The 21,236-nt window shown below is 45.2% G+C and overlaps 1 protein-coding gene across 1 annotated transcript in view; it reads right to left on the bottom strand.

The window, feature by feature from the left end:
- TDRD7 (tudor domain containing 7) overlaps window positions 1–21,236 on the bottom strand; it is a 48,347-nt gene that overhangs the window by 15,570 nt on the left and 11,541 nt on the right. Inside the window, exons 4-5 of the mRNA XM_080373002.1 lie at window positions 15,736–15,821; window positions 14,357–14,574 (exon numbers count right to left, since the gene is read on the bottom strand). Of these exons, the coding sequence (XP_080229128.1) occupies window positions 14,357–14,574; window positions 15,736–15,821 (304 nt within the window). The remainder of the gene's footprint in view (window positions 1–14,356; window positions 14,575–15,735; window positions 15,822–21,236) is intronic.

Raw genomic sequence — 21,236 nt, 5'->3', positions numbered from 1 at the left:
ACACCTTCCAGCCATCTTTGTGTGTATTGTGTTTATGTATCTGACCCTGCCTGAGTCTGGATCAGCACTGCTGCTGGTAGAGAGCAGTCCAGTGATGCCAGCCTGGACCAAACAGCATTTTATACAGACTTTGACTGGACATCTCCACAGGGAGCTAAGCCTGAGGCAGTTACTACAGGGTGGTTTTTCTTGTAATGCTTCCTCCTTCCGTTTGAAAGATACCAAACACATATGACTACATCAGCGCAGGACAAATACCTAATCAGTGCAATACAACTTCACTTCCAAAGAAGTATAGTCTCACTTTTCTCCTAGTGGGACCAGAAGATTATGACACACTCCACAAACTTAGGTCTTTTGCGCATTAACTCCCCCTGATCTTCCACACTGGTAAGCATATCATAAACAAAAGGTTTGGTCTCAGTTTACTGAGCGAAAGGGATCTGATTGTATACTTCAGAAACAAAAGGACACCTGTCACTCAGCACTGTAAAGGCTGTCTGCAGTCAGATTCAGGGAATTATTTTTTCTTTTAAAAAGTTCTGAAATTAAAGAAGAAATTTCTGGATTGTAATAGATTTGATTAGGCCATTTTAAACTATGCCCACAGCCTCCCTCCAGACCCAGATGTTTTGCCAGTCCACATGTCCTCTCTACCCTTTGCTAAGTTCAATAATCAGGATCTCACATGAAGTCACAACCTTGAAAGCACCATTTGAGAACTGTAGAAACAAACTCACAATAAAATTCCACTTCCTAAGGCTAGGCAGTTTCAACCTAGATCAACCTAACTGTAGCTTAGCAGGAATATCTATGTAGAATTGAGATAACAAAAGCTCTCAGTGTCTCCATATTGGTCCCAAAGTAAGAACAACTCCTACAGTAAAGGAAGTTATTAAGGTTTATGGAGTTCCACCTTGATGTTCCTTCTTCAGAGGAAACAACTCTCGTCAGTTCCCTGGGCCCACATCACACCAAAGTCCTTTTCAAATGCAGATCAATGAAGAAAACAGAGTAGTTCAATCACTTGATACTACTCAGGGGCAGCATTTATATGTACAATATTGATGTCCATACCCATAAGAACTTTGTAAACCTTGCTAAAATCATTCTTTGCTGTTCTGTCTTCACAACATACAATGGAAGCATAATGAAGAAGTATTATCTCACATAACAAGAATAATACAGGTCACTATCAAGATGACATTAACAAGACAAGAACGCTTAGTCACAATACATTGAAAAAACTGAAAAGAATGGCCATTACTGTGCCAAGAACCATGTATTTTCTCCTATGTGCAGATTTTCATACTCAGCCTAAGTTGCCATATGGAAGATCTGGGTTAAAAGTCAGCAAAACCACCTAAAGCTTACCACACCAGTGCATTTCCATACACCTGCTCTGCATTACATTGTCTAGATTGGTGCAAAACCAGTATCAAATAGTTCTTGTGAATACATCTTGGTCAACCTCCACAAACACTAGCACATGTGCTAACTAAAAATGACATAGAGATAGTTTTCATAGATATAAAAAAATAACAACCATGTTAGAGAATTCTTTTGCATTCATGGCTGCCTGTCTGAATCCTATCAGTGAAAATGAAAGAAGTACTATTTTCTGCAGTAAGGTATGAGAAGGCAAACAAACCTAACTAACAACCCTCAGCTCCCTGAATTCATGTGAATGAGTTCACAAGCTTTAAGACTTGAGTCTTTCCAAGTAGGCTCACTAAAGCAAGGAAACATTCCTTCTTAATTGGGGGATGGCAGAGTTAGCGTCCTACAGACATCCATTTACTAATGAATATGTATAAATGTAAACAAATCCTATAAAGGACCTCAGTGTACCAGTGGTACATTCACCAAGCTCCTAAGTATCTCTGCTACTCAGCTTGATAGAAGAGATGACAAAATATGTCTGGCCATGCAACCTGGAAGGATCAAAGATGTCCTCAGTGATTCACAACAGGAAGAACCTACATTTGTACCCTCTGGTATCAGGAATCTTACTGTGTGCCTCTTGAGCCACAGGTGAAGAAAGGAGATTGGTTAAAAAAACAATGAAACAAAAACTTATCAAAGCCTTGCAAGGGCTCTGATATATAGTCAAGAGACCAAAGTGTATCAAATGGCTCAGAGAAAAACTGGGGCACACCACCTTGGCAGGTAGTGACATCCTAGGTACAGAGGAATTGGTAAGGAAGTCCCAGGTGTCCATGCACAAGATTGAAAAATTTGTGTAAATGACCAGCCAAGGAAACTTGGCTCCAGAAAAGACTTGGCATCATCATGATAGCAATCTGTTTGAGAGGGCTGTGTTAGAACACATGCAGTTGATCCTGAAAGAAGTTGGCTGCAGTGGTCTACCTTTACACACCCTTTCTTTTAACTAGCGTTGCAACAGAAATTAATACATTTCAGCTGACAGGACTAATAAACCTTACACATATAAAGACTGGCAGCAGACTAAAGAGAGAAGATCCTCAGAGACCTCTAAGCCGCTTACCTCCAATAATAGCTCTGAGGTTTTCCAGGCACTGAAGCTCTGTTTTGAAGAGTTTAGATGCTGACCAAGCAAACCATTTAAAGACAGAAAAATGCTATTTCAGTAAGTTGTTTCAGCTTACTTCAGTGTAAATATGCTCAGGTAGACATCATTAGGTTACTATTTCTTGCATAGAAGTTAAAGTTCAAGATATTAACAGAGTCCTCCAGACACAGCTATGGCCAAGACACCTTCAAGGACATACAACACTACAAAAATTTTATTTATAAGCAAACAGCTTCACCTGTGAGAAGCACTTCAAAACAGCCACCCTTTCTTTAGCACAAATATCTCAGTTTGGTTTCCAGTGAATTTGCCTGCAAGGTACTTCCCACTAGTATGGCTAGCAGGCCTGCTTTGCAAGCACAACATGCCTGCTGTCACCTCTCCATCGGAGAGCACAAAGCGGAGTCAACAGCTGTCAGAATGTATTATCAAGGCAACAAGGACTGAAGTCATTCTACACAGAAGAAAAACATGTTTGCTCTGGCCTGATTAACAGAGGGAGCTCTTGAAAATTAAAATCTGGAGCCCAAAGTAATACAGCTTCAAATAAAAAAATACTCCCAAGGTAAATACTAACACTGCAACTGAGTAAACCAAGTGGAATGCAACAGAAGAGCAAGTCCACACCTTTTGACATACGCATACATAGAGGATGAAGGCAGGCATGCTCCTGTATGTGTTACTAGGACAAAAACTTTGTATGTGTGTGCCTGACAATGTGCAAGTAAACCACTACACTAATACACCTAATCAAAAGAAAGGATCCAATTTGCAATGCCAGAATGACTAGAATAACACTGAGTTTTGTTTAACTGCGTGTATGGTGATGATCAAAGAGCAGATACACCGGCAAACTCCTAGAGCATCAATACTTTCCAGGAAGAAAGTGGATAAAATACCTCCTTGAAATGTGTGGGTAGTCAGAAAAAGTGTCCTTCACTTTCAAGGTTACATTCACAACGAGCATGTGCAGCTATCTGCTGTCATTCTTCTGCAAAGCAGGAAAAGGAAATGCACAGTGGAAGCTGGCATTTAATGTCAGTGACAGTCTCATCATACATGGCAAGCAGAAAAAGTCTGGCTCCATGATACTTCCTATCAAACAGGTTCTTAAAGTCTGCTCTAAACCACACTCATCAGAACTATCACTGATTCAGTGAGAGTAATTCATTAGAAGTGTGATGCATGAATTCTTTCAGATCAGATTTAAATATGCAACACAGAAGCTAGCTACCGTGGCATATGCACCATAGACTGCAAATAGACACATTTTGCTCACAGACACCTTAGACAAATGCTTCGGTGTGAAGGCAGCCCTTATCTATTTGACTTTCCTCAATAGTACATGAAGTTCAACTCCCAGCAAGTTGGAGCTCAAAGCAGTGAGGAAGGTACCCCTGGCCTTGATCAGCAGCACCCTGCATCCATACATTTGGCTGACAGCATCTTTTCTGTCAGAGGCAGCCACTACAACTCCAGATCCCACTATCTATGCCAATCATTCTACAGTACAGCTCTCCCTCGGTAATGGTGAGATGCTGCTTCAACATTTATGCTCTGCTCTTCCCTGCACCTCCAGTTAGCTGCCTTTGAAAGCAACAGAGTTTAATCTACCATGCTGTTGAATAAGCATGCAAAGTAACCAATTATGGGGGAAAAAAGCCCAGACTTGTGCAATGTTCTTGAAAGGCTGAAGATCCCCACTGCAAAGGGTGGCATCAGACACAGTAAAGAGCTTTTCCTTACAAGGCTGTGGAAGCCCCTTCCATCATCTGGTTATAACTTATCCTTGGGATCCACTCCAGCTTTTACAGCTTTTAGTCCAATATGCGATCAATTGTTTTGTATGGGAAGATATGATACCTGACTTCTGACCCTAAATGCCAAAAGGGCACATTAAAAAAAAGGCTTGTCTTCCACCAAACCTCATGTCAACTGGGAAGCTGGAAGATGACAGGAAAAGGACTAAAATATACTACTCAGAAAGGCTGTAGAGTGTCTGTTGTTAAAACATGACCAGATACAGCCTTGGGCAAACTGCTCGTGGTGACCCTGCTTGAGTAGGGGGGTTGCATTAGATAGTCTCAAGAAGTCCCTTGAACCTCAGTGATTCTGTGACTCTGTGAAATGTTTATACAATGTTAGATGAGCTGGCTCAGTTCTTTTGAATTTCAATTGAATTTCAGTTATCAGGATGTAAGAACTACGTTCAAAAATCACAAGCCTGTTAAAATACTAGGGAAGGCAAAATAATTTTGAAAGGTTTTTGCTTTAATAGCCTTTTCAGTCACTAACCCTGACACGTATGTCAGTTTCATTAAGAGGGCCCAGAAAAGATCAGTTATGATATGCACACTGACAATAACAACAATAAATTTTGGTGGGTTCTTCATGGCACATACAGAAGACACATTCAGCTCTTCAAGTGAAATGAAAATTTTCAGATGCTACAATGAATCTAAAACTTTTCTATTTCTGGTAGTTATTACTTCTTTACTTAACTGAAATGTTAAAATACAAGTCATACTGGCCATATTTTTCTGTTTTATCGTTAGACTAAAGGATCCTTATTGCCGAGATACCCTTGCCCTTGTTCAGCTAGTGCTCAGGGCGGGGGTGGTAAGCTCTGCAAAGTTTAGGACTGTCTTTAGGTTGCCCCCTTCTGCCCATCCTCCTTGCCCTTGCACTTCACTAACTTGCATGTCACAGTGAGCATAATTATTCTGCACAGTTCCTCATGCTTTCGAGACTCTAACTCCTGAAAAGTTTCAAGTGAAACTCTGTGATGCAATAAGCCAGTTGAACCAATTTAACAACTCCATACTGTTGAGGGCTGCCCTTATGCCAGCACTGAGGATCAGCACAGACCTTTGTCAGCTGTTCTTTTTGGCTGCGCTGATTTTCACCTCATAACACAGTGAAGTCTTCCTAAGGGGTCAGAAAAGTGCAAGATTTAATACCTAAGAAGCTGCAAGCTTATTTGAAGCAAGAAAAGACAAGATGCTGTCAAACGGAGTCTGACCTCATTTGGTGGCTCATCATGTTGCTTAACCACTCACCAGTAACATTGAGCTTCAGGAACATCGAGTTACAGCCCGTTCTAGCACTGTGTCTGGACAGCAAAGTTACTCTGGGTATCTTGCTGTCCTCAGCAGGCTTCTTTCCACACATACTATGACACCATCTTCTCAGTGAGGCTGATACCAACTGTATTTTGCTCTGTGCTGGACTATATACAACACATATAGTTAAATTTTAGGAAGAACATGTCTTCTGTTCACTGAACTCCACTGTAAACGGCTAGTGGCTCAGTGTCTAGTACTGACATAGCCAATAAAGCAAAATGTCAGACCAAATACTGATTCCTTCAACAAGCATGGCAAAAGAAAGCTAACTACCATAACGCTAGAGCTCATCTGCAGGGGGCAGTTTGTAGAGCCTGTGTAAAACTGTAAAAGTTCTCATTCATACATACCACCAGCCATGACAGCCCACTCCATTGCCTCCTCCATGTGTGAAGTACATTCCAGTTCATAAGAAACTATCTATTACATATAACTAAAGCTGAACTTTGTACTACCTCAAATCCATTTCTCTGTTTGGATGATGACTCTCGCTTCACACAGCTAAATTGCAGTACAGGAATTCCTTGGGAGTAAAAACTGGACAGAACCAAAGATGCTCAAGGAATACAACTGGTTACTCTGGCAATCCTCCTCTGAGCAGACTGGTTTAATCTAATCTGAACACTACAGTAAAAACTCAACTGACACATATGTCTGTCAGTTTGATCCTGCCATCTTCATAAGCCTTTAGTTTCACTTTCTGCCAACAGTCACAATTTTTATAAAATACAAAAGATTAATAAAATTCTGAGAACTAGATACTGTTAAAAAAAATATATATCAGCAAAATATCCTAGCTGTCAACTAGGCAACACAGGCGAGTCCCATTCTTGTCTAAAAATATCTTCTACCTTCCTATTTGTAATGACAAACTTCAATTTGTAATGGCTACTTAAAAAAACAAACCCAAGACAACCACACACACCCCAAAATCCATGCCAATTTTCTCCTTCTTTTCTCTGTTTTTTTCCAGTTATGTATCTTCAAGAAAACAGACAGCCTTTGGGACCTGCCCAGCACCATCCCAGATGTTCAAGAGATGAAGCGAAGAACACTAAGCTTTCCTTTACTGTGTAAAAACCTCCTCCTCAGAATAAATGGCCTGGCAAACATTCTTCAATTTGAGGAGCATTTTCACACAGTATCATCCAATACAATACCAAAGTGCTTAAGTGCACTAAAGAACATGCTCAGGTATTACATATTCTTTAACTATACGCTTATTAAAAGGTAGTAAGACAACTTACTGAGGAACAATACATTACTGGAGATAAAATTGGCCTCTGATGACAACCAATTAAAGGTTAAACTGATAAACAGCCAGAGCCAGTAGGATGTTTTACAAAAAAGAATACCTTTGTTATAGAACTGTTGAAAAGTAAGTATATGTCTTCCAGCACAACCGGAATTTCCAGATTCAGAATGGTAGTGTTATTTTCCTACCAGCTCCTTAAGAAACCAGACAGAAAGACTAAGCCGTTACTACAAGGGAACTCTAGAACCAAGTCTAGAAACATGTATCCCTTCTTTCTGCCAATTAAAAGGTGGCTGCCTACTTGTCACTCTTTCTTCTAACTACAAGAATGAATTTGGCAAGATGGGTGGAGAAAAAGATGATAGAAGACAGCTTGACCTGACAGCACAGGGAACTGACATATTTGGTCGTCTTCTCAGGCTGACGTACGCCCATGGAAAGAGGCCACTGCTATAAAAGCAGCCAGCACCATGACTACCTGGAAAGGATCTGCTGTGGAATTACTACATACAGGCAGACTGAATCAGTGCATTAGAAGAGCTGTGCTTGGTCAGAACAAAGATGTTCCTAGCCTGACATCCTCTTTCACAATAGCAGGTGCCCTTGAAAAAGCATAGGGAGTAAGACAAACGTAGTGATACCTCTTCCTTCTCATTCTGGATAGTCCATAGTTCAGGCATTATCAGTTAGTAACAGCTTCTTTGGAATTAAGTAATTCATGATGACTGAGGCCAGGGATCATGCATTCACCAGTGAATGTATTCAGCTGCTTTTGAATTCAAGATGATGATTACTCCCTGTTTACCTTCTCCAGGTCTCTTATTATTTTGTAGCCTTTATCTTTCCCTACCTAAATCATCTTAACTTACTTGTCCCTTATACAGCATCCATTACTTATCTTTACTTGTCACCCTTTGAATGACCCTTTCACCCTGCTTGACCTCTCAGTGAGTTTTTGTTTGCATATTTTCTGCGTAGAGATGGGAGAAGCACATCTGATTTTGACATGTGCTTACACAACATGTTTCCCCAGTGGTACAGTGTTTGCTATTTTGTTCTCTATTCATAAGAACACAGATCAGACCATCTTTTTCAGGGCAGTCTGCTGCCTCCCTGGGGCCCAAATTAGAGATGTCACCAGATGACTGAATGGCTTAATATAGCTTTTGGACTATTCACTCCTGCTCTTTCATGCGAGTACTAATGATGTTGTAACAAAAAGGCTAAGGTCAACAAAAAGAGATTTCAGGGCTCTGTGAAAAATGCTAAAGAATTCAGAAGCACAGGTAGTATTTTCCTTAATCCTCCCAGTAATGGGGAGAGACTTTGGAAGAAACAGACAAGCCGAGCATATACATACCTGGCTCTAGGACTGGTGTCTCCACCAAAACTTTGGGTTTTAATAACCATAGGAGAGTCTTTGAGCCACAAGGCACAACAGGGCCTGACCAGATGCATCTGTCCCAATGGGGGAAATGCACCTTTAGTCATAAACTGGGGGTACTGAGAGGGCTTTAAACTAGAATCACTGGGGGAAAGGGATGTCAACAAGAGAGCTGAAGGTAAGTCAAGGATTGGCATGGCATTGCTGGAGGGTAGCAATGCTAGTGGGAACATATATACTGCTCCTGGGAGAGCAGGGAGCTTAGGAGCGCATCTGAAATGTTTATACACCAGCGCACACAGTACAAGAAACAAACAGGATGAGCTGGAATCGTTAGACAGTTCTCACAGCTACGATGTCATTGGTATTAGCGAGACTTGGTGGAAGAAGTCCCTCAACTGGAGTGCTGGGATGGAGGGATACTGGCCGTTCAGGAGGGACAGGCAAGGCAGGTGACATAGAGGAGTTGCACTGTACATGAGGGAGAGGTTTCATTGCACAGCCCTTACAGTTAGTGATGATGTGGTTGAAAGCCTCTGTGTGAGGATGAAGGGGAATGGAAAACACATATTGAGGTGGGCGCCTGCTACCAATCTCAGTCAGGATATAGCACTGATGAGTTATTCTACAGGCAAGTGGGACAAGTCCCTGGATTGGTAGCCCTTGTCCTTATGGGAGATGTCAACTTCCCAGGCATCAACTGGGAAGACCATATTGCTGTGACAAGCAAGTGGGAAATTCTTGAAGTTTCTGGAAGGTAATTTCTTGTCACAAGTACTCAATGAGACAACTAGGAGAGATGCCCTCCTACACCTGCCATCCGTGAACAGAGAGGGACTACATCACATTCAGACTTGACACTAGGAAGCTCAGAATTCTAAAAATACTGCTAAATTGTGAGAAAGACTTGTGAGAAAAACCTGTAGAAAGGTAAGAAATGAGACAGGGGTATGGTGGCTAAAATGGTGATCACTAACTGCGTAAAGCTGTATGCAAAGTAATTCATCAAATAGAAAGGCAGAAGATTCTGACAGAAAACAAGGAAGGTGGGGAGGGGCACCACCAGTCATCACGTTTTTTCAAAGCACTAATGTTGCTCAAGATGGAAGTAGACAATTCAGCAACACGAGGATCTGACCAAAAGAGCTGTTGAAGCAGACTCTTCTGACGGAAGCCCATCTGGACAGCGAAGACTTGCATTATATAAGGGTGGCGAGCATATTTTGTCTCAGCCCAATTGCTCATTAAGGCTTGGCTATAATCTGTAAGCACTGGCCACTACATAATTACTTTGTACTTTTGCGTTTAGCTGCACAAAGTATGTGGCTACAAGTAGGATGCTCAAGCAAGCTGACCTAAAGAAGGGAGGTAACAGACCAACAGAGAACAAATTCAGCCTCAATCCTGTGTAGTAGGCCCTCTTGCCTGAAAGGTGAAGACTGAAAACAAGATTGTCATCCTGCAATGAGTGATTTTTGGAGACTTCAGCTCACTAGATAGGAAACTTCCATTACTGGTGGTTGTAACCTAAACACAGGAATGATCATTTCCCAGAAGTCAAAAATGAAATTACCCTTCAGAGAAAAGTTGAGGGATATGAGTTATTCAGAACTGCTGTCCATTGCAGAGTGCTCAGATGATGAACTTGATGCTGAAAGTGTATGACAAGGTTTATTGCCTGCTGGCTTGTAACTAAGCTGCTACTGATCAGTATGTTTTCAATAAGGGTATGTGCTGTCTCTTTAAGAAGGTACTGAGAGAAACATCAGGCATTTTTTCCTGTTCTTTTGAGGCTGGCAGACACTCCCAGTGTAAACACTCAGCCAGGCAGAAATAATTCAGAAATTAGTTGTGGAAGCATCTTAACTGTTAAGGCAGACTACAGTCTGCCCTCTGGCATTTCAAAGGATCTACGAACCTGTCTGTATACCTTGCATACAACTTAGTTGAACCGGGAATAAACACTGATTGTACTTAAGAGACGCATGGTAGCCTCCATGAGAAGGTCTGGATCCCATTTCAAACTTCTCCATGCCAGAGCCATGGCTATGGTTTACGTAAGTCAGTAAGCTGCGACAGGCTTTACAGGCTCATTAAGAGTTCTCTACAGTAAGATTGACTGTGCCACGACAGCTTGATAGTCCTGAATGCTGTTGTGCCATGCCTGCTGTATTACAATGTTTCCACAGATTTAATGACTGCTTATTTACACTAATATAGAATCACGAATTAATGTTGGAAAAGATCTTTAAGATTGAGTCCAAAAAACCACCTTATTTGCTTGCTAGAAAGAAAAGATAGACCCAACAGATAACAAGCAAAAGAACAATGAACTCAGATCACAGATCCTGGACGAACAGTAACATTTTGTCTGGAACCTTAGTTAAAAAAGAGACTAAAATCTGCTGCGTGAGTTAAGGAACTCAATGAATAACAGCTTGCTCTACAGATAACAGAGGAACCTATTATCAATCATCAAAAAATCCCACCATCTTTCTCTAAGTGACAGAGAAGCCAATGAGGAGAGATACTATGGTGGACCTTGTTCTCACCAACAAGGAAGAGCTGGTGGAGAATGTGAAGTGCAAGGACAGCCTTGGCTGCAGTGCCCATGAAATGGTGGAGTTCAACATCCTTAGGACAGCGAGGAGGGTACACAGCAAGAATACTACCGTGGACTCAGGACACCAGAGTCTGGCCTCCCCAGGGATCTGCTTTGTAGACTACCATAGGATAAAGCCCTGGAGGAAAGAGGGGCCCAAGAAAGCTGGTTAATATTCAAGGATCACCTCCTACAAGCTCAGGAATGCTGCACCCCAATGCAGAGGAAGTCAGGCAAAAACACTGGGAGGCCAGCATGGATGAACAAGGAGCTCCTGGACAAACTCAAACATGAAAAGGAAGCCTATAGAGGGTGGCAGCAAGGACAGGTAGCCTGGGAGGAATACAGAGAAACTGTCCGAGCAGCCACGGATCAGGTAAGGAAAGCTAAAGCCCTGATAGAATTAGATCTGGCCAGGGACATCAAGGGCAGCAAGAAAAGCTTCTACAGGTACATCAGTGATAAAAGGAGGACTAATGAAAATGCAGGCCCTCTCCAGAAGGAAACAGGAGACCTGGTTATCTGGGACATGGAGAAGCCTGAGGTACTCAGTGACTCTTTTGTGTCAGTCTTCACCAGCAAATGCTCCAGTGACACTGCCCAAGTCACAGAAGGCAAAGGCAGGGACTGGGAGAATGAAGAACCACCCACTTCTCAAACGTGAAAATAATGTTTGAGAACATCTAAGGGACCTGAAGGTGCACAAGTCCATGGGAACCTTATGAATTGCATCTGTGGATCTTGAGGGGATGGGCAAATGAAGATGCTAAGCCACTATCCATTGCATTTCAGAAGTTGTGGCTGTTAGTGAAGTTCCCGCTGACCGGAAAAGGGGAAGCATAACACCCATTTTTAGAAAGGGAAAAAAGGAAGACCCAGGGAACTATGGCCCAGTCAGTCTCACCTCTGCACCCAGCAAGATCATGGAGGAGATCCTCCTGGAAGCTATGTTAAGGTACATGGAAAATAAGGAGATGACTGGCAACAGCCAACATGGCTTCACTAAGGGCAAGTTGTGTGCCTGACGAATCTGGTGGCCTTCTGAGACAGGTTTACAGCACTGGTGGATGAGGGAAGAGTGACTGACATCATCTACTGAACTTGTGCAAAGCTTTGGACACTGAACTTGTGCAAAGCTTTGGACACTGAACTTGTGCAAAGCTTTGGACACTGTGCCACACAACATCCTTGTCTCTACTGGAGAGAAATGGATGTGACAGATGGATCACTCTGCATGGAATTGGCTGGATGGTCACACTTAAAGAGTTGCAGTCAATAGCTCAATGTCTGAGTGGAGACCAGTGAAAGTGGCACTCCTCAGGAGAGTGGTGCGGTTTAACATCTTTGTTGGCAACATGGACACTGGGGTCGAGTGCACCCTCAGCAAGTTTGCCAGCGACACCAAGCTGAGTGGTGCTGTTGACACACTGGAGGGAAGAGATGCCATGCAGAGGGACCTTGAGAGGTGGGCCCATGCAAACATCATGAAGTTCAACAAGACCAAGTGCAAAGTCCTACACATGGGTTGGGGCAATCCCAAGCACAAATACAGGCAGGGCAGAGAATGGATTGAGAGCAGCCCTATGAAGAAGGACTGGGGGGTGCTGGTGAACAAAATGTTCAACACAACCCAGCAATGTACATTTGCAGCCCAGAAAATGAACTGTATCCTGGGCTGCATCAAAAGAAGCATGACCAGTTGAGGGAGGTGATTCTTCTTCTTTACCCAGCTCTGGTGAGACCCCACCTGGAGTACTGTATTCCACTCTGGGGACCCCAGCATAAGAAGGACATGGACCTGTTGGAACAAGTCCAGAGGAGGGCCATGAAGATGGTGAGAGGGCTGGAGCACCTCTCCTATGAAGATAAGCTGAGAGGGTTGGAGTTGTTCAGCCTGGAGAAGAGAGGGCTTTGGGAAGAACTTATAGCGGCCTTCCAGTACCTACAGGGGGCTTACAGGAAAGCTGGACAGGGACTTTTTACAAAGGCATGTAGTGATAGGACAAGGGGGAATGGCTTTAAACTGAAAGACAGTAGATTTAGATTAGATCTATGGAAGATATTCTTTCCTGTGAGGGTGGTGAGACACTAGAACAGGTGTGCCCAGAGCAGCTGTGGATGCCCCACCCCTGGAAGCATCCAAGGCCAGGCTGGATGGGGCTTCGAGCAACCTGGTCTAGTGGAAGGTGTCCCTGCCCATGGCAGGGAGGTTAGACTAGATGATTTTTAAAGTTCCTTCCAATCCAAACTATTCTATGATTCTGTGAAAACAAATCACTGCTGTCTGCATACATTACTGATGTGTGCAGTAAGATGTCACAAATGCATTTTATCTATGTGTTAGAATACCACATACTTGTGCAAATGGCGTTATTCCTGAAGAGCCATTATTTAATCTCAGTGAAACACTTTTGGTTTTGCCATTTAAATTTATTACATGAGAAAATACTTAGCAATACATACATGAAAAGTCACTTAAAGCAGACAGGTATGATTAATTACTTCAGCACCCTTCTGGTGCCACAGTTCGACAGATGCTGATGAAGTCGGAAGTGCTCATTGATATGACTGGCCTGTTAAAGTAAAGCTAAACAAAGGCTTCATGCAAAGTTGCAGTATACTCTAAATGACCCATGAGTGCAGAAGAAGAGATAAAAGCACAGTGACTGAAGATCCTTAACCCACAGGTGATGACAACTCACATGACAGATCTGTAAGTGGAGGCTCAGCCTAGTACTAGCTCCTAATACGAAGGACAAAGATGCTCCTGCTTGATCAAGAGGTAACAGACATGGGGGGAGGGCTGGGCAGGAAAAGGATGAGCTGTAATCCCACTCCCCAACATTATTACACTTCACTTCCATCTATTACTGTATCATAAGCCTAACTTACACAGCAAAATTCCATAACCTTGACTTAAGATGTGAGAAAGATGTGTGGAAAAGTCTACAGAAAGATAATAACTGAAGACAGACCCAAGACTCCTCACACAGGATTGGCTGGTAGCTTACAGATTGAAGAGGAGATAAATCCACCAACAAGGAAAAGCATAAAATGCAATGGGGAGAAAAAACCCAACACCATGGCATGGAGAGCAAATGTCATCAGCTGCTGTTTGGGTTGGAATCAATTAAAAGTGGCAAGTCAGCAACCCAGAGTATTTGGCCCAGGAGGCCACAGAGGCTGACCTTTCTTCTCCAAAACAATGCTAGTCCAGCCAACAGTGGCTTTTTGAGTGTTGTTTCAAAGGCATTGTTACAATTTAGGGGCGGGGGGGGGGACGGCTAGTAGTGGTGGTTTGTTGTTTTTTTTTTTTCTTCAGTGCTACAGACTGTGAAAGGAAACGCAGCATTACATAAAATAACATTTGGCAAATGAACACTCAGAAATCTGTAGGGTACTGCCATCTTCCACAAAAAGTACATTCAATACTTACTGTGCACACATGAGGCCAGTTCTCAAGCTGATGGAGCACTGCTGTGTTAAGCTCCTCCCAGTACATTTCCCGGTAGATGTGTGGCACCTTTGACACCCAGACACCGCTGCTGCATTTGCTCAGAATCTCCTTAATGCGACTTTGAACTTCACTGACATGAGCTGCAGAAGGGCCAGAGGCAACAGTATGTGTATCCCCAATGGATGTATTCAAGTTATCTGTTAAAAAAAAATAAAGCCTTGAAGTAAACAGCCTTATCAGCAGAAGGCAGATAATTATGTACCTACTAAAAAATTAAACATGAGAGCTGTCACCATAACATCAACTCTAAAATGTGGCTCTCCAGCCCAGCATGGTTGTTTCAGTCACTTTCTATTGGAAAGAGCCATGGAAGCCTCAGACACTTAGTGATTGACCTGAAGCTGAATTTTCAGTCACTGTAGTTCTTTTCATAAGACATCACTAAATGTTTCTTCTGAAGGGATTCTGGAAAAGGTTACTGAACCCTCAGCCACACTGTTGCTGAGAGGCTGCACTCAGACAAGTGTTTCGAGACGTACACAACATGACTTCTGTATGAGTACAGAGAGCACAACAAAGATACAGCCAAGTACCCAAGGATGTTCTAAATGCAGACAGATGTACAAAACAGTCCAATGATTTGCCTTTCATTCTAAGATACATCCCGAGGAAAAGTATTAACCCAGCCCCCTACCTTTCTGAACTACTGCACAGTGGAAGCCCTCCAGCAGAGTGGGGAAAGAGACAGCAACTGTCCAGCTGCTTTGGATAGTTTCATACATCAAATGTAGGAGCAAGGCAGTCATTATCCCCGCTGGAGGTTCACATCACTAGCCTGCCTGCTCTCTCACTTCTATTTTTCTTCCTTTTAGAGGGGTGTATTGGCTACCAGACCTGAAACTTCACAAATCAGCCTGACACATCACAGAGAAAGCAACTATCACTTGACAAGCCCATCAACTGCACAACTGCTAGTAGCCAGGCATGCAGAAGGGTATTTTCCAAACAGCTAGGTTAGTGTGCTGCTTACTCCTAAAAGCCAGGATTTCAGTCTGCTATATCAGATTCCTACCCTGGCAGTGAAGTTAACCACACTGCTCCTGTTTCCAAGCTACTCACACTAGCTTTGCAATTGGGTTTGACACTTACTACACAAGGATTTTCCTAGAAGACAGAGGCAGACAAGTAAACACACACACTTCCCCAGCACCATGACAGCAGAGTGAGAAGGTTCACCCACTTGGTTTCTCACCCAAACCTATCTTCATTCAAAACAAGTACTAAGATGGATTTTTCTTAAGATGACACCCAAACTAATGTGAGTAGTAGACATCAGTTTTCTTAATGGGCAAACATACCATTTGAATCTATGGAAGAGCTTCTAGACAGGTGAACTTGCAACTCCTTTTGAAACCGTGGTGGGACAGTTAGTCTCTTCTCAGACCTAAAATTGCAAAGCACATTGCTTTAAATCATTCTCCTGACTCTGAACAGCATTCCATTTACTTACCTACACATAAAATGTATTTCACATACTTCTAGCAGGCCCCCTCCAGAAGGTCAGTCACAATGTCCTGGCCTGGAAGACAACCTGACCGGCAGTAACAAGACAAATCAAGAGGTGGTTTCTACATTTTCCTTATTATCCTGATTATTGTAGAAACAAAACAGACAGTAGAAATTAAAAAAAGGAAAGCATCTAGACCTTGTAACACAGTTGATGGTCTTACATTTGATACCTTCAGCCTTGCTATTTGATCCTTTAGCTAGATGATATCTGAAGTCTTGCTGTTGATTATGCTCACCTTGGTAGCCACATCAGTCTCCTGAAAGTATTTGGCTTCAGAAGTCAGGGGAACACCTAAAACTACACAGGAACTCAAGGTCTCTTTGTGGATGCTGTTACTACACTGTTTAAGAGATTCCTCTCTGCTCTCCCACAGAAAGGACACAAATGTCATGCTTGCAGGTGTTCTTCTGAGGCTCCTCAGAAAGCAGCAGCTTATACAGGGAGCACATGCAGCACAATGAGCTCCTGAGAATGAAGAGGTCACAGCAGTGTGTAGCTCACCAAGACTGTTACGGAAACAATCAGCTGTGGAATAATTACATACACTGCAAGTAAAAGGGAACAAGACTTGGAGAAAAGACTTCAAAGACTAGGACCAAGCACCTCCCAAAGTCACATACCCAAGGCAGAACTGCAGTGGAGAAGTCAGGGTGGCAAATGCACCAAGACAGCTCTCCACAGAAGCATGGCAGGTTGCTGTGAACACCAGACATCTCCAGACCACAGCAGCCACCACACACACACTAAGCCAGCCCTGCAGACAGTCCCTGCCACCAGGGCAGTAAGGAGGCTGGCCACCTCTGGAGTTCAGGGACAGCTCTGGAGGAAACCACAAACTTCACCAGACACAGAAGCACCAAGGAGGATTTTCCGAGCTCCACCTGGCCTCTCAGAAGGTAGAAGAGGGGTCAAGTATGAAGCTGAGCCCAGTAGCAACAGGAAGCTAAGACCAGCACATTATTAAGGTAGCCCTATGTGCCTTCACACTAACTTTTAATCAGAGCACATCCACATCAGAAAGAGGCCTCTCACATTCACACCTCTTCTAAGCAGCATCTTATAAGATTTAACATGAACTTACTTGTCTCCTTCACTTTTTTGCTGTCCCTGTAAGAGGAAACTACTGCTCCTCCATCAGCCATGGGGTTCACTTGTACCAGAAGTAATACTTCTGTTCTGGGTCATGTCCCACAGCATTAGCAGTGTGAACAGCCACTGTCCAGCACAGCATTTTCCAAAACAGGAGACGCATATCCAGAAGTGCTGAGCAGCAGATCAACTGGCAAGCCCATTTGTGAAACACAAGTGGGACGAGACTCAAAAAGTACAACGGCAAACTCACCCACATGATACCCAAATACACATTCACACCTTGCACTGATTGGGTATCTGAAAAGACTCTTCTAACACTCCACCTGCAGCACAGGAAAACCCTTTACCTTCTGGGCACAGCTCAGATCCCCACACAAAGCAGCAACACAGTTTCTTCTTAGAAGGTGTGCTGTGACTGGCCATACAGGCCTTACAAGAAACCCATGATCTCACTTCTCTATACATACGGACAACTCCAAGCTGGACAGACACCCAAGAAAAAAAAAAGTCCCTTCCTTAAGCAAAGCAGACTCTTAAGAGACTACCACCATTGCTAGGCAGCAACCAAAACAATCCCATGAGCTAGCCACATGGGTAATGGACACTGTTTTGCTACTGCTGCCTCCCAGTAGGAATCCATAGCCATGTTCTGTTCCTCAGTGCCACGTACCATTTCTACCACCTCAAGCCACACATCAAGTGACATGGATAACATGAGTGCAGGGTAAGCCAGCAGGAACTGCAGCAAAATTTCAGCGAGGAAGAGGTGTTCCCCTCCCAAGCCATGCCATCTGGAACAGCTCAGAAAGGAACCTATAACACAGTACTGATGATTCCCTTACGCTCCATATGAAAGGTAATAGGATTTGGGATCCTCTCATGCCACTTCATGTTCTATCTTCCTATGCTTCCTGCTGTGGTTCAACAGCTTCCCATGGAACAAAGTGGTGCTAACACATCAGCTTTGAGCCCATTTATCATCATATGTATCACCAGTTTCAAGGCCTACAATCAGACAAGGATCCTGCGATGTGCTGCTTCCTCACACAGACCATGGTGGTCTCCTCTCTCCAAAGACGGGAGGTAACAGAGACAGACAGTGGCAGGGCCACTTCTCACCAGCATGCCTGCTACAGAAAAGTTGGCTACCTGCAAGGCCTCATGTTCCTCAACTGCTAGAAATTGCTCCCAGCAAGAGGCCTGCTAGCCACACCAGCGACAAGAGAACAGATCAGCAGCCCAGCCCTTCACAAATGCCTGACCAGCCATGCAGACCTGCCAAGCCCCTAAACGTAGCTGTAGCCAAGCAGCCAGTTATGTTTCACTCCCACAGAGCGCTGTCTCAGAACGAAGGGAAGGCATGCCCTTCCCTGCCTGTCACCTTTACCTCGGTATGGCCCACGCCATCCAACTCTGCTCCTTGGACAGTGCTATTTCAGCAGTGGGGCCAGGTGGCAGCCAGCAACAAACACTGCCTGCTGGTCCAAACAAAGGGACCACCGTGCATCTTAACCTGTTATCATCTGTGCCATTGCCTTCCAGCTTCAAGAGTCTCTGCAGTTAGCCTTACAAGCAAGGTCTCTCCCACCTTCTGTGGGTCTGCAGGTCCACAGAAGCATGCCCATGACATGAACTAACCAAGTGATTGCTGTTATAAAGACAGCATTCTTTGTATGTCTCAGACTCCGCAACAGTTTCTGCAAGAAGGCCTGGGAGGGCACCAGGAAACAACCTGGCACAATAGCAGCTACCCTCAGCATCTCCCCTTTGTCACCTGAGTGGGACAGAATGGGGAGGAGAAACAGCCTCTTCCCCTTCCACTCAAGACTATGCAGTGGCCATGCAAATCTCCCAGCAAAACCACGCAGAGCGCTAGAGAGGTGGGTCATGGACTTCAGCAGCCACAAGGGAACTGCCATTAGGATCCTCACTACACAGTGCTGGGTGGAGCAGGACAAAGCCTGTCACTAGGAGGACATCCTGCCAAGGCAAGTAGCACAGATCTGCCAAAGCGGGATAGGTGCTCAGCACAGAAGAAATCCAAGACCCTTAAGTGCCCAGGTTGCCCAGACAAGTTGTGGATGCCCCCTGTCTGGAGGTGTTCAGTGCTAGGGTGGATAGAGCTCTGAGCAACCTGGTCTAGTGGAAGGTGTGCCTGCCCACAGCATGGTCATTGGAACTAGATCACCTTTAAGGTCCCTTCCAATCCAAACCATTCTAATGATTCTGTTGGTGCAACCCTGAGAGCACAAAAGCGGACAGGCAGGAGAGCAGAGCAGGTGTCAGAAAGCAAACCCAGAGAAACTGCACATGGACAACCCTTACCCCAGACTGGTAAATGGGGCAGGGACAAGCCCTGGCACCTTCAGGATTTCTCTCAGTCAGACTATGCTGTGAATACACAGCCACTCTCACAGGCAAGTGCTTGCACCACTGTGGGAACAGTGCCTTTAAGTCTGTGCTGGCTACCTGCGGAGGCTGGTGTGAGCCCAGGATTTCTGGGAATGCTCCTCACAGCTCCGCTCATCTGCACACACTTTTGAGGTCAGGACCTCCTGGCTCAAAGCAGCTTTCCCTCCTGCAATTCCCAAAGCACAAGCAACTACAGAAGCTACAGGGGCACAAAACACCCCCAAAACCAAGTCTATGAGCCATGGACCTGGCGATTCCTGCTTCAAACTGGCTGAGTTGAAACAAATTAATCCAGTTACATGGGCCACTACACACCCTTGCATTAAAACAGAATATGGTCCTCTTTCATTCGGACCCTTTGCAATACACTAGACATCTCCTCTCCAGGACAAAGGATCTCTGCCTTTTGGGGAAGTGCCACTTCAAAAAACCCAACTCATCCGCACACACAGAGAAGGGAAGGCCTGCGCACACCTGCTCCCACGCCTGTCACAGCAAGATGGCTTGGGCTCCTCTGCTGCAGCAGCCTCCTCCGCAACACAGGGAGCAGAGCTGGTGACGCCTTTCTCCACCGCAGCTCCACCCAGCTTGCTCAGGAGCACAAGAGCAGGGCTGAGCTCAGCCCACGCTCACGGCGTTAGCAGCGTGGTGCGGACAGAGCCCCACCTCGAGTCTCCCCACTCCTGCTGGACCCTGACCCCGGCCTCGCCCTCCTCACCTCACACACGCAGCACGTCTCCCTTCCCCGGCCTCTACCTCCAAACCCTCCGCTCCTCACACGGCTGCTGCCAGCAGCTCCGGCGTTCTCGCTGCTCCTGCCACTGCTCTCCTCTCGCCCACCTCAGCTTCACAGCCGCCAGCTCCTGCCACCATCACCACCTGCCTCTCGACTCCTCCAAATTTCTGCCAGGGCACACCCAAACAGCTGCTGCTCAGCCACAGCCCAGCTGCCCAGGGACACAAGGAGCATCTCCTGTCCTCGTGAGGAGCCCTGCCCCAGTGCAAAGCCCCAGCACATCCACCCAGCAGCCCCAAGGCTCCCTCCGCCTCCTCCTCCATCCCAGGGGCACCTGCCCACTCCACCAGCACCAGCACGCTGGGCAACGTCCCAAAAGGCCTGACCACCAGAGCACTGCCGTAGCAAAGGGCGCTTTGCTGAGCGGCACGAAGCTTATGAGGCAGGGCGAGCAGCCGGCAGCGGCACGCTACGCTCCCAGGCACTCCAGCAAAGCTGAAGTGGCTGCTGCCCTCACAAGTGCTCTGAGCGCATCCTCATCTCCCCCATCCTGGCACCTGTACCCCTGACGCAAGCAGGACTCACGCCGGCGCCTGGGCCAGGACACGCCTGCTTTCTGCGGGTCTTCCAGAAAGAGCGGGCACCACGGCAGGATTAAAGTGTCACTCTGCTCGGTGCCGCCTCACAGCTACGCCGCTGCACAAGCGGCACACCGCTGCCGTTTCCATTCAGCGCAAGGCTGACTTCCAGCCCAGCCCGGTGACCTGCACAGGATTACCGCCACAATCACAGCAGCTCCAGCGGACTTAGCGCAGCCACAATGAGGGAACAGCAAACACTTTCCCACCACCATCAGCTGATGGCCCAGGGCAGCCGAAAACAACACAGAAGGACAAATGATGGGGCAGCACTCGGGTAAGCCGCCTGGATTAGACAGGCTCAAAGCGGGCTGAAAACCAGCATGTACCGCTAACCCAGCAAAACTGCAGCTCCGGCCCTCATCTCCATTCACCCAAACACGGTCAGGCAGCTGCTGGCTCCCAGCACAC

Source organism: Falco punctatus (assembly GCF_963210335.1).
Source record: "Falco punctatus genome assembly, chromosome: Z".
Taxonomy (NCBI): Eukaryota; Metazoa; Chordata; class Aves; order Falconiformes; family Falconidae; genus Falco; species Falco punctatus.
The sequence above is the reverse complement of the archived record's forward strand: the minus strand, read 5'-3'. Positions and strand labels throughout refer to the sequence as shown.